We start from the raw sequence: 14,123 nt of genomic DNA on the forward strand, positions 1-14,123 counted from the left end.
CAGACTTGGATAGGAATCCAGAGAAAACACCGAAGAATTTATGATGCACTGTGGTCAGTCCTGCAGGCCAATGCTGTGACATAATTGTGTAAGATTTTCTTCAGTGGTAACGATGCCCTTTTCTCTCAAGCTACGTGGCTTTATAGAATGACATCTCAGACAGGATTACAATAGTGCACATATTTTACTTCACAAACTTCATTTCTGCTTCACAGCAACAGCTATGGGAGCTTCTGTGCAGGAATGTTTTACTTGGGAGATCAGAGTTGACCACCACGAGGCAAGAACAAGCAGCACAGCCCATCCACTGGATTTTTTTATACCACTGATGGCTGATAGACCTTCGTCGGTGACCAGTTAGTTTAGGTCAGTCAGTCACGCTTTGAATTGGCTGGATTGACTCTCAAGGACACCAGAAACAAATCCTTTTTTGTTCTGCTATTCTCCATCTTGAGTACTTTTGACATGAACCTAACCAGCAACCCATGAGTAAAGTCCAGTCATCCTCACAAATTAAAATGTGATAGAAAAAATGGAAAAAGAATCTGTTTCCAACTACATTCAAGACAAGCTTTGCTGCATTTGTATTTAACAATCCCAGCCAGGCGTTGTATGTGGATTGAGGTATTTTTTGAGCCAGAACTTGACAAGTTCATTTGCCCCACGCCCTCTGCTGCCATTTCTGCTTCCATCTGTCCTCCTGAAACCATGTGTACGTGTCGTCAAAGTTTGGAAGCTGCCTCAGCTCCTGTCTTAGCATTGCCAATATGCACCTGGCAATAGGATGTCCAAGTTTGAAAGTTCTTTCATCACAGCCAGCTCAGTGCTACGGTTCTCGAGCAGCAACACCTTCCCAGACATAGGTGGCAGCATTCAGCTGCTGGGTAACACTTCCTAAACGGACAGCCTCTCCCCTCATCTTCTTCATGGGAGTCCGCAAGCAACCCCGTGGGTTTTTGTCTTCCCAAGTACCCTTGTTATTTAACTGTCTTATAAGTTACATTATTTCAAACATTTCCTGCATCTGAAATTGTTTTCCCAAGCCATAATCAGACAACATACTGTTTACTTGACTATTTTAACTTGGACAGCGTTAAACTGACAGTTGTTAGAATTGTACCTTGGTTGCTTTTGAGCTGTCCTCTCACTTGGGGATTTTCTTGCCTTGCAGTATTTTATGTCTAAGTCTAAGAAAAGTAAACAATCCGTTTCCAGTTAGTCTGATACGGGGTACCGGGCTTCACTTAAGTAAGAAAGGCTAATTAGATCCTGCTGTAATTTACACCAAATGTACCATAGTCCCAACCATCAAAAAGACTCTGCCCAATATAAACATTTGTATCTCTCAGTCTTTAAAGAAGGAATTTTAAAAATCATAACTATGCTGTGGGGGGAAAAAACCACATTCACCTACATTCATGCTGCCATAGACAATTTTACAAGTACTGCAATTTGGGATAGGAATTCAAATGGATGTACAGACAGTGTAGTAGACTGGCCTCTAAATAAACTTTTGAGTAGATTTTCCCTATGCCTTATTTCACATCTATGTCACACAGAGCCATGGGACGTAGCAGTTAAATCCCATGTCTGAGTATCAGATACACATTCCAGTTTATTTCTTAGTTTTCAGAAATGCACATCACCACAACAGGGAGATTTACAGTATTGAAGGTTGCAACCAAACACAATTTTTAAAAATAAATGTTAAAGTGGACAGTATACTGTTAAGTGAACTATACCTGATAGTATAGAATAGTGATTTCTTTGCTCAGCGCTCCCATGACAGCAGTGTACTTCTCTAGACTGGTGTAGAACTGACTGCAGAGCACACTGGTTTTGCGTTTTCCAGCTTGGATTGCCCACAGTGAGATCACTACAGCAACAATCTCTTTCCTCGAGCCAATCCTAAGGCAGGAACACTTTTTTTCCCCTCCTCCGCCAGCTGCTAAGCAAAGAATAAACTTTTAGCTTCGCCCCTCCTTTATTGGAAGGGGAATAGGGTAATATGCTGTAATTGGTTTTCCATGTTTGCCAAGAGTCTGTTTCCTCTTATCATCCACAATATTTAACATAAGTCTTGTAATAGTTCCAAAAATAATAAAATCTGTCCCAAGAATAAAAATGATAGATCCACAACATGCTGCTTTTTTGTCATGGTTTTGGTTTTGTAACATTCTGTTAGTAGTTTTTATTGCCTAATGTTGTGGTTTCTTTCATACGCAGCAGACCCAGTAAAGACATTTCATCAGCTACTTACACAGCAGCAGCCTGGATTATTTACAAATGGAGACTTCAGTACTGTATTAAAATAAATCACCACTGCATACTGTTAAAGTTACATTGCAGTAGCATGGCAAAAGAAACCCCAGAGATTCTAGGGGGAGGAACATTAAGTATATACAAATCATAAGTATGATATCAGCAAACAAATTTATTAAGATATCAAAAAAACCTGTTAGTCTTCCTCCTTCTCCCCTGTCTCCTCCCATGCAACAGTGGAAGAGGAATAGGCAAATTATATCCCCACACACATGCAAAACAGTACACACAGTATGTGTAACAAGTAACAGAATCCATGCAATACTTCCCTCATGATTTTATATCATGTGGCAAGAGAGTATATCCCTCTCTCCCCCTGCCCCACTTTTCCATCCCCAAAGCAAATGCCCCATATTGGGCAAATTCCCTTCAGTGTAGGCGTAACGGATGTGGAGCGGTAAAGATGGAGAGCAGCACTTTGCTCACTGGATTCAGTTTGAATGGAAGAATACCAGAACAGACAAGACAAAAACTAGGCAATACACAAGAGGAACTTGATTCAGGAGGGAAAAACACCCCAAACAAAAAAAAAAGCCTAAGAAGAAAGCTGTAGGACAATCAGTAGTGTCAAAAGAGTACTCCATCAAGAGGAATCGCCATCTCAGGCTTCACCATTTACAAAAGCAATACCCCACTGGTAACAACTTTGAAAAAAATGTAGGCACATTGGGGTGCCCTCATTTAGAATGATTACTTTACAAAAATAATCCTTTAATGCCAGAAATGGTCTTACAATATTTGTAAGGTTTTTTAATACACATTTTTTCACTCAGATTCAGTTTAACTGTAACTGAGAACCTGATAAGAGGTTTTCCTTTCTTCCCAAGAACAGATTTAGTGCTCTAACAGTCACAGGTAAACTCTTAAGGCGGAAGTAACTTCCCCAACTTAAATGCACGCCATTTAGCCTAAAACTAATCTATGCCCGTCTAACCCCACCAATATATAAATATTGCAGCTGGAGGCTCTTCAACTAGTCAGCAACACAGTGAACTAAGCGTCACAAAAAGTGTAACAGCAGAACGGGGACATCTCTGGAGCAGGGAACAGAGTGCCCACCGCCCACTAAGGGCTTCAGACAGCCTCTCGTTATTTCAGCTTATCAGTAAGTGTTTTGGCAGTCATTTACCTTAAGTCACTGCTGAGTCTGATCTTCCACAAGAATAAATCAGAATGAGCGAAGTCAACCGAAACACACAGGTGTAAGATTGAGGGGGAGTGTTACTCTTTTGTAAATGACTGCCGAAATTCCTGGAGCTTTTCATTTTAAGTAGAAATAAGAGAGACAAGTCTTAAAATCATGCTTTGAGGATTTGTCACTCCAAATTTACTCTTTTGTAAGTTAACTACTAGTTTTACCGTATGCTAAACTGGGAATACAGGGAAACTGCACCGTGGTATGATTTTTCAGTATTGATAGTAGTCTTATACTACATATAACAGCTGTACCAGTTTCTGGGGAATAATGAGATGTTTTAATTCTTTGGTTATGAAAATGCAACCAATAAAAGCAACTGGAATTCAACATGAAAGCCAGGCAAGTTACAGTCACTCACATGTACAAGTAAAACTGAAACCTGTGAAAGAATAACCTTGTAAAGCACATGCTCTAGAAGTAAGCCCTGCTGCTAGGTTCTGGGCTATAAAATTTTCAAATCCTAAACGATAAAATAGGATCAGTGGCTTCTCAAAAACCCACTAAAATACACAGATTTCTAACTGGCAACAAAAGGATTATGCATGCACAAGCTTGTGACAAAAAGCCAGGCAGAATGCAAGGAAACTTCAGTTTTGCTCTAGCTCCACTTTGAAAGTACCAGATTTTTACATAATGCACACTATAAGACTGGCATGTAAGCCAGGACCAATGAGCAGGATCAAAAAAAAAAAAAAAAAAAAAAATCAATATGCACACATGACTATAGTAAGTCACAGCACATTCCTCTTGCCCTTCACACCACCCAGAAAGTGCTGATGGCTGTTTGCTATCACAGCCCTAGATTCCTGGTCAATTCTGTACATTGTCCATGCTTTCAGAAAATGAGTGGCTGTCAGAAGCTTTAGCTTTGTAAATCATCACCACTTAAAACAGCATGCATTTTTTGTTCTTCCCAGGATAGAGTACAAATTCCCCTCCTCTGCTGCCTTAACAGGGGCAATTTTTATGGCTAAGAGAAATATACTCCCATTTGTAATGTAGCTAGCTGAGACTGCTACAGAAGAGCATGCCTTTCTCCCATCTCATCTCAAGCAACTCAGTTCTGCAATGTTGCCAGTTCCAAAAAATCTTCAAGCAGTTAATTCAAGTAAGCACTCTTTGTTCGTTCATTCCTTCTTGCGAGCATCTAGTTACCACAAGCCAGTTTCCCTTCAGTGTCAATGCAATTCAGTCCTATGGTTTTATTGCCATGCAACACAATTTTCAAACTTCAACTGAAACAATAAGCAGTTGTGTTTTATAAATGCAAACATTATCTAATAAACAGTTAGTAGCTGAAAGTATGTAAATGGAGTACCCTCTTAAGAATTTAGATAGTTGAAAGTTATATTGCATTGCTTACAATGCTCCTGAATGTGTAAGAAAGATTTGAAGTTGGCAACTAATGCAAACCCCTATCGGTTGTCCCTTCCCCTAGATACAAACAAAAGGTTCCATACGTTTTTTAAACTTTATTTAATCTCAGAACCACTGCTATGTTACACCTGTCAGGCTGAAGTTTATTCACTTCCCATGTTAAAGTTCTGACAATACAAACGAATGACATGAGGACCCATGTCCCCCAGTGTTGTGTTGCAGTCAGTATTGCTCCAGTAAGACAGGAGTTTTGCAGTCATTCCCCCCCACTTTTTTTTTTTTAGATACATGAAGCGTGGCCTAGTATTAGTGTCACCCTTTTATCTGCAGTTTATATAAATAGGATGAGGTGGAAGCTCAGTTGTTTCCTCATCTGTAGGAAAGTGACATGAATATTATGTACTTCAACAAATAAACACTTAAACACAGGATTTTGTTTTGTACTGTTGCAACCCTTTCATTTGAGGCAAAACATCCTCCCCCCGCCCCGACCACCACCATAATAAGTACCAAAGCATTTCTAGTTTTGATTTTCATCAAGATTTCCAAACTGGCAGATTTTATTTTCACACCCTCTTCACAATAGACAAGATGCTTACCATATATTTAGGATTACAAGTTGTCACTAAAAGAAAACTTTACACAACCACTGTACATTTAGGTTGAAAAACTGTCCTTGCATGAAAAATATACCTAGAAATCAAGTGGTAAACAAGAAAAAAACATTAAGAAAAGATTAACGTTTTTATAATGTGCCATTTTAAATTTATCAACTCCTCCTCTACTTTTCACTCATACTCTGTTTTTACCTATAGTATTCATTAAGGCAAACAGCTAATCCATTTCTGAAGAGGTGCTGTGGAAATTGTGGACAAACAGCAAACATTTGGCATTAAAATAGATAGCATGTATGTAGCCTCTAGTAATATACATTAAGCATTTCTCTTGGACTTCAGGGTAGTGACAGGGGAGGATGAACATGCTAACAATGTCAAAAAGGCTTAAAATTTCGCATCCAAGCAATTTCTATTAATGCTTCTGTAGTTTTCAAGCTCTAAGTAGTATAGAATTTATGCAAATGCATTAAAGAATTCTAGCTTGGCAAGTACACCCAAGCAGGTTATTTAACTATATATACAGAAAGTGATAAATACAGAATTAAAAGAGTCCTTCCGCTTCTCTTTATAGCCTTGAAAATTGACAAAAAACTTGAGGACAGCTCTACAATATTAAACATTAGGTAACCGCAGGAGCTGGGAAACCTAACTACACAAACTGATTAAAATACTCAGATGACTTTGTAGTGTTTAATACAATTCAGTTTGTAGTCAAGGGCACAAGACAACATTTAACAAAAATAATCACATCAATTGACCTAGAAATCAAATGTAAATAGATATGAATACAATCTCCAAAATCTGTCTTTAAGTGAACATTAACCATTTATTCAAAGTTATACAAGAATTTGAAGGATAAAGTCTTCTCCTGCAACAGGAAACCAACTTACAAGTTTCATGTCTCAGTTGAGCTGAAGTGGAGGCGAGCGGGGCGGAGGGGGAGGGAAGGGTGAACAAACAAGTTAGTAGGCCCCATCCAGGCAGCTAGAAAGTAAAAACAGGCTCAACAGCAGCCTCCTCCAGCTTGTTGTCCTCCCTGATTGCCTGCAAGTGTTGCATTAGTAGCAGCATGTTGAGGGCCAATTTTTATGCCGTTTGCCTGAAATGAAGTTTAATACACAGTGTAATTATTTTAGAACACTAATATACTTGAAAAGCTTTTTTTTTTTTTAGAAGATCATATAGCAAGTTCTCCTGATGTATGCAATAAATATAGCAAAGTTTATATTTTTTTTTAGCAGTGTGTCCTTGGCGATTAAATATAATTTAAAGGAAGACGTTTTCCTTCTCATTTAAATTTTACTTCTATGTTAAACTCTGTATCTTAAACTCCTAACACAAACACAGAGCAAGAATTGTATTTGAACGGTACTTGGCATAAGGCTTTAAAAATACATAGCATTTGCCAGGAACGTATAACCTCTCCCTTCTCACCAAAATCCCCATTAGTTTTAACAGTTTAATATAAAACTTCTCCTCTCTAGACAGCATTTCTTTCTGTGTTGAATCAGCTGTAGAGGCTAAGGGCATACGAGTGTTCTGTGTCATCAATAATTTCTATGATCCTGAAAGACATGGCTACTTGCCAAGAACCCACACACAGCGTAGCTCTTTCATTCATCAAAATCACACTTATATCTTAACCCTCACTCCCTCAAGTGGATTTTACCTAAAAATACAGCACTTTGAGAAAAGTAATACAGTAGCTTCAGAAATTAAGCTCTTAAGGAAACTTTGCGTCACAGTAAATCTCAGATTTATAGTGCTTGGCAGTTGTTCTGCAACAGTAGTAGCCTTGGGGTTTCTGGCACTAGCTCAGTATTGACAGCAGCTGATGTGGTTTCTTCTCGCTCTTTGACTCCTCTTTAATAAAAAGCATGCCCTATGGCTCATTGGTTTTGCCCCCTCTGGGCTGATAGCAACTTCTTGAGGAATCAAGGAGCCAGACTTGGCATAAAGCCAAATAAATAGCACGGACTGTTGGCTCTTGACAGCATATTGCAATCAAAGCTCCATAAGGCACAGTAAAGCAGTCAGCTACTATATGAAACTCGACAGATACAATGAGCATGCTTTTTCAGACACTCTGATTACTGTCCAATTTATATTGCACTACTGAGTGCATTTTCTTTAGGAAAAATGTTAAAGAAAATGTTAAGTTTTTCATCACTAAACTAATTTAAGAAGTGTTTCACCAAAACACCATATACACACACATTTTCCAGTCAGAATTAGTGACTTTGAAGGATTACTATTAAAGTCTTATTTAGCTACAAGTTTCCTATGCAAATACTTTGCATACTGCTTAAGTTTCTCATTATTTCCTCTCTAAAGTCATAGAAGCAATATTTTTAATAGTCTAACTTTTCTCATGTTGAAATATATTAAGCAGAAAGAGGTGAAGCTATTTAAATGAGTCCTACCAATTCCCTCACTACTCTTTGAACAATTCTGCGAGGACTATCATGCTTAAGAGAAGTGTCAGACTGACAGTCCCAGACAGAGAATGCACCTAATCACAGAACTGATACAGAACAGAGTGGTGGTGCAGATTTTCACATGTGGTTTCACTAAGCACCTCAGCAACAGTATTTAGGGACACGTGGGGTAGAAAAAACTTAGGCATCAGAAAGGACTGACCACGTTGTCAAATTTAAACTTTATGTGGTGTTACTTTTTATGTGAATGTTAACAAAGAGCTTATACGATCCTAACATTTTTATATGAACCTAGTATTTCTATTTACTACCACTGAATTTGAATCTGCTTTTTCTAAGGCCAGGAACCTCCCTCCTAACTGCTCAAGATTTTCAACAGCACAATCATTTCAAAATTCAAGAGGGACATTATAGGTCTCTCTAGGCTCTTGCATTACAAAAGTGCTCCCTGCTCCACTTCCCCACCCCCACCCCAAACAAGCAAAGAGGCAGGCCCTGATAATCTGCAATTTCAGTAATGTGCATAGGCAAAATGGCTAATCTTTTATTCCCTACAGAATCCAGCCACCTAAACCAGGAACATTTCAAAAGTCTTTTATGTAACTCTCAAAGCAATCCCTCCCCTACACTGGACAGCTCATGGAGTGCATCTGGCATATCAACATGGTCCCCCATTTACATAGTGGAAAATTATCTTTGAAAACAGATGACACCATATGGAGAAGTGGATGAAAGTGGATTTTCTTCTCTTTGGGGGATTTATATTATTTTGTGATGCCTCATGGATGGATAGGGTCACTTATTTTAATCCATTTTTATCACAATGGCAGACAATTCTATATCCAAATGGAACAGACAAATATTTTACTGTCCAGCCTTCTAGGGAAGGTTAATTTTGCACATCTAAAAAACAAACAAAGTGTTCAGAGCACTAAAAGTTACCTCATTATTAATGTCAAAAACTCCTTCTTGGATTTTCTCGTAGATCTCCTTTGCAGTGTTAATAAATGCCTAAAATAGAGGAAAAAAACCACAACACAATGAACGTAATGGCCTTTGGTGTAAAATGCACTAATTGGAATCCAATCTCATATGCAGTTGTTTCAGCGAGTCTTTTCTTCCTGACCTCAGCAGAAGCAGGTATGATAACAGCATCCTATAACCTACCCTGAAGTAGCAATGGATCACACGCTGTTTACAAAAACAGTGGCATTTTCATAACATCTGTATTCTACAATCTGTTGTCCAGTAATTACAGGGAAAAAGTGGTTTTTAAGATATATAAATTACTTTTAAATTATTTATTTCTGACCCTTATGGATAGATTGTGTGGCAGATGGTTTCCCCTACCCTTAATATCTTTGTAATAGGCCACTCTAGATTAGAGTGCTTAGCAACATAAAACCACAGGGTACTTACAATGATGATGTAAGGATGCTGTCTGCTGTATGAAACCTTATGCTATCATTTAATATTCACCTAATTTTAAGAACGTATTCCCTTTAATTAATCTTGCACATAATAGGCAATAGACATCTTAATAGTAGAAAGGAGAGGCCCCAGGTTTTATGATGATTTCTGAAACTCTATTGTTTTAATTCAGAGAAAAGACTTTTGACATTCAGGTCTGAAAAAGTGAATGATATAAATGCTTTTGGTTGAAGTTTACAATCAATGATTCCATTCTTCATCTCTCATTTAACTTTATAGGTCAAGTAATGCCTAAAATAATGTATAATTTAAGAGGTGATTAACAGCAGCTAATAATTACAGTCAGTATCAAACATACAGTTCTTTTTGTTTTAAAATACCAACACCATGCAATCATACAAGATATGCTATCTTCTGCACAAGCCTATTACAGCAAATACAGATCTAATTCAAATATCAAAAAGTAAACAGGGTTCATGGAGAGGAACAAATCATACCTTTCCTCATTTCTACACTGGAAGCATTTGACTGCTGAACTTGCCACCAGAGCTTTGTTTCCTAATTAACAGGACTGATATGTTTTCACCTTTAAAGGCCTTACAGCTCCCCAGAGTAATCAATCTACTGCAGCTCAATTACTGCACCAAGCACACACCACAGCCAGTGAAGGAGACTTGAACGACTGCAGCAGGAGCGGAAAGATATGAATATGCATAAACTCTAAGTGGGTGATCGAATCATCACAGAGGGTCATGAGAATTTGCAGCAAAATAATGAGAAGAATTAATCATTGCAGATTCACAAGGCACTTAGGAAGCGAGTTCGTTTTTCAAACACGCGTTAAGAGTTGAGGAGAAAAACTGGCTTTCGGCCAACTACGAATTGATTCAAATTCCTCAGAAACTGAAGTTTTCAATGTAAGAAAAAAAAAATCAAACTTTTCTTGGTTTCTGATAACACACTAATTATTGTAATGGCCTCATACATGGGCCTACTGAAAGGTATAAGTCGAAAACGTTGGAAATTCACGCAGCTGGAATCTGTGAGGATACTTGCTTGCTTCTATTTCAGTGGGACATTAAACAGAACTTGAAGTCTTAAAAATATGTGTTATGATAACTTGATGTAAACAAGCACTTAACAACTGGCACTTTAACAATTCTAGCAGATATTGGCTAAGTATGCCTAGGCCCTTAGAATTAATTTCATAAGAATTACATTAGATCTATGAAAATTACTTTAGACCAACAAAACTAGAATTTTAACAGACTGCAATCTCTAAACTAACCCAAATGAGCATAAAACATCTTCTGGATGCTACACTCAAGAACAGATCATCGCAGGAATGCATCTATCCTCACAAAAATAATAAAATGCACTGGAAAACAGTGTGATTTAACAACACTCAGTTCCCCCCGCCTTCAACATAGTTATTACACATGTACTGTACAAAGCAAAAAAGCATACTGAGTTCAGTATGGTCTATTTTAGTATTAAACATATTGCCTAAGAAACTGTTGATCTGAAAAATTAAAATACTCCATTCATCTCAGTTCTATCGTTTCAGTTGTCTTGAAAAGACATAATCTGACTACCACATTCCCATCAGTGATTCTGGTGCACCACATATTAGTGTTAAAACAGTACGTACTGTTATTGTGCATGGCAAAATGCTAGGCTGCACTGGGTCACATATAAATAATTCCTATTTGAAAACAATGGTTTGACAAGAATATAGCACATAATAAATCTACCTCATGTTTTCTTCAGTTGGTATGGATTCTGAAAAATTACTACTAACCAGCCATGAAAAGAGACTTGCATCCCTTGAGACTTCTGTTTGTTTCTTGCATCCGTGTATTTTAAGTTAGCTTATGCTTCAAAGTTAAGCGGACTCAAAATAACCACCTGAGAACTTTACTGAAAACAGCAGCCTACTCACTTTGAGAATATCGTATCAGATTTTGGCACTGCACGCTAGTGCCCCAATTAGCAAGGACAAGAGGGTGAACTCAGTATAATTGACGACTGCTAAAAATCACTTTTAATACTGCATGTTCTAACTCTTATCTGGAACATGCAGTATGCTATACACTCTCAATTATTTATGGGCAGTTTATCCTATTTGCAGATTAACTGAGCCATGGATGCAGAAAGAGCGGTTTCCCCTCAAATCCAGTTTGGATTTATTAGACCATGTGCAGGGGACTGCAAGAACACAGCTGTAGCACTTCACAGGCCAGCTTGGATCCAGGTGCAGTTTAGCCACTTCCATCCTCGACCAGTAAGCCCACATGGACTCGGCTGGCTGCCTACGAAGCCTACTGCGATTGCACTGTACATTCCTGTAATCCTGCTGTTACTAGAACACTAAACAAAGATACTTTCCACCCCAGATCAGCTCCGGTCCAGGTTTATTTTCGCCACCCCAGGAGAGGCTGTACCAGATTCAATCTGGATTTATACTCAGTCACCTGAAAGATACCTCCAGTACTCATAAAAGGAAGAGACAGACTTTGCAAAAAGAGTATGTTAAACTTCCAAATATAAAAATTCTAGACTACATTTCAGGGAGATTGAAGAAAACAATGTAACTTCATGAAAATGTCTACATTGAATGTTTAACTCTTGGTTTCAATTTTTCTAGATCACAAATTACTGATGCTTTTATGCGTGAGACTACTGAATGTATCTGTAACACAGCATTAAGAAAAAGGTTGTATGCAAGTTATTCAGTCATTTGTTCTAATATAACATGTTTTTCAATTTTGTTCACATTATAACTAGGTTCTCAAATAATAGTAATACCCTGCCAAGGGAAATTACGTTACTGTACAAGTGGGAAAGTGAGTCATGTAAGATGTGATCTGCCTGTTGTGTCACACCTGCACCTACTGCAAAGCTAATGAAGGAGGTTTTTGAGGCGCAATATACCAGTGTAATATCACTTTAGATTATTTGTATAAGGAGTTTGCTAGATCATATTGCTACATGTGAATCAAGAAGTCAAGTCTCACAATGCTCACCTCAGAAAAAACCCCAAAACCATCAAAACCCCAAAACACAAAACCCCAACTACCAAACAGTACAGATGCTGCATTTAAGATAATTCTGTGCTCAGTGTTTTTAGGATTAATTCAAATCAACTTTGATATCCATTTTATCACACAAAATAAACAAGTAATGTACCTTTACCCTCCTTGAGACAAAACCAGTAAGAATGAATTCCGTAACTGGTAAAAACAAAGCAGGAAATAGGGGAATAAGTTCCTGATACTTCTGTCTTACGGAAGCTGTATGCAGGAGTAATAATAAGCACCAGCATGCAAGTTACAGAACAGCTACATTTAGTTTTCAGTTAGCAGATGTCAATAACGTCACTTCTCTTTCTCAGAAAGCTAATGCCATGCCGAGTATTTGAGGACTTAGCTACAAGCTGAACATAACAGGAAAAACTCATAAATGAATCACTGATAATTTTCGAAACTCAGCTTTTACAGTTCATCTTTGCTTGAAGTTAAAACGTAGCAGATTCTGCACTGCCAGCTCATGTAACATGCTGCCCTCTGGTGGCACTATTAAAGTTAAGTTTAGTGCTTTGAAATACAAATTGGGTGGTCGTTATTTCTGAATGCTTTCTTACAATTAAATGAGGAATGCTTGAAGGTTAAATATCTCACAAATTCTAAAGTGTGACCCTCACTTCTGTGGTCAGCCAACACCTAGGATCTCCTCCTCCTTCCCAATTTCCTGTCTTATCTTTAAGCAGTAAGATACAATATAGTTAGATTATTCTAGTATTAAAGAATGCATTTGGAAACAGTAACATGGACCACAAATGGATTTACCTCTACAGCATTCACCATCCCAGTGTGTAAGTGGTACTGGATGGCCACTTAATAGAGTGAGATCCCAAAGCTCTGAGCAGCTGTTTTATGCACAGTAAAATGATAGTTTTGACAAATAAATGATCCTTCAGAAAGAAGCCTAGGACACTAAAGGGGCTACAGAGGGGTTAATTATCAAGCAGTAGGAAGATGCTATATAATGAACCTACACCCCAAAAAGCACCCCAACACATTTGTAGCCTTATTTTTGAAGTAAAGGTGCACAGGAACACAAATGAACTTGACAGCAATTTGTTGACATGTGCCTGCTGAAGTGCAATCTTTCTGACAAACTTATTGGGAAGACACACATTACTAGAGCTTCAAGTGTCTCAAGAAGTCCTGCAGCTGCTGTTGAACAGTTACAAAGGACAGAACACCTGAGGAAAAAAGATGATAAAAACCACCCAGAACCAAGGATCTATCCCTCCAGCAGAATCCACAGCTCAGGTAGGCAGCCATATCATACTTTCCATGCTCTTCTATAAAGCTTGTAACCCTCGATTAACTGACACTTTTTATTCTGATGATACCTTGGGATGTCCGGAAGCCTCACCAACCATGGCAGAGCCAGCATTCCTTACTGCACAGCTGGGGCACAGTCCAAGGGTTTGCCACAGAGGTAAAAGCTGTGAATCTTCGCTGGAGCCAGGTGTCACAGAATCACAGAATCATTAAGGTTGGAAAAGACCGTCCTGCCCCTTCTCTCTCCCACAGCTGAACCAACATGAGCTTCACCTCTCTATTTTCTCATGGGAAAAACTGGCTAAAGTGCCAACTTTACATAGCTGAAAGGTCACAGAACTTTGATTTCAAGGAACTTGAAGGAATACTGTTTTTTATACAAGTTAAG

General features: G+C 38.3%; 1 protein-coding gene across 1 annotated transcript in view; it reads right to left on the bottom strand.

Moving 5' to 3' along the window:
• Positions 1–6,190: 6,190 nt before the first annotated feature.
• Positions 6,191–14,123, bottom strand: part of RAB2A (RAB2A, member RAS oncogene family) — a 43,104-nt gene continuing 35,171 nt past the window's right edge. Inside the window, exons 7-8 of the mRNA XM_059836299.1 lie at positions 8,895–8,963; positions 6,191–6,613 (exon numbers count right to left, since the gene is read on the bottom strand). Of these exons, the coding sequence (XP_059692282.1) occupies positions 6,518–6,613; positions 8,895–8,963 (165 nt within the window). The 3' untranslated portion in view covers positions 6,191–6,517. The remainder of the gene's footprint in view (positions 6,614–8,894; positions 8,964–14,123) is intronic.

Source organism: Gavia stellata, chromosome 3 (genome assembly GCF_030936135.1).
Source record: "Gavia stellata isolate bGavSte3 chromosome 3, bGavSte3.hap2, whole genome shotgun sequence".
Classification (NCBI taxonomy): Eukaryota; Metazoa; Chordata; class Aves; order Gaviiformes; family Gaviidae; genus Gavia; species Gavia stellata.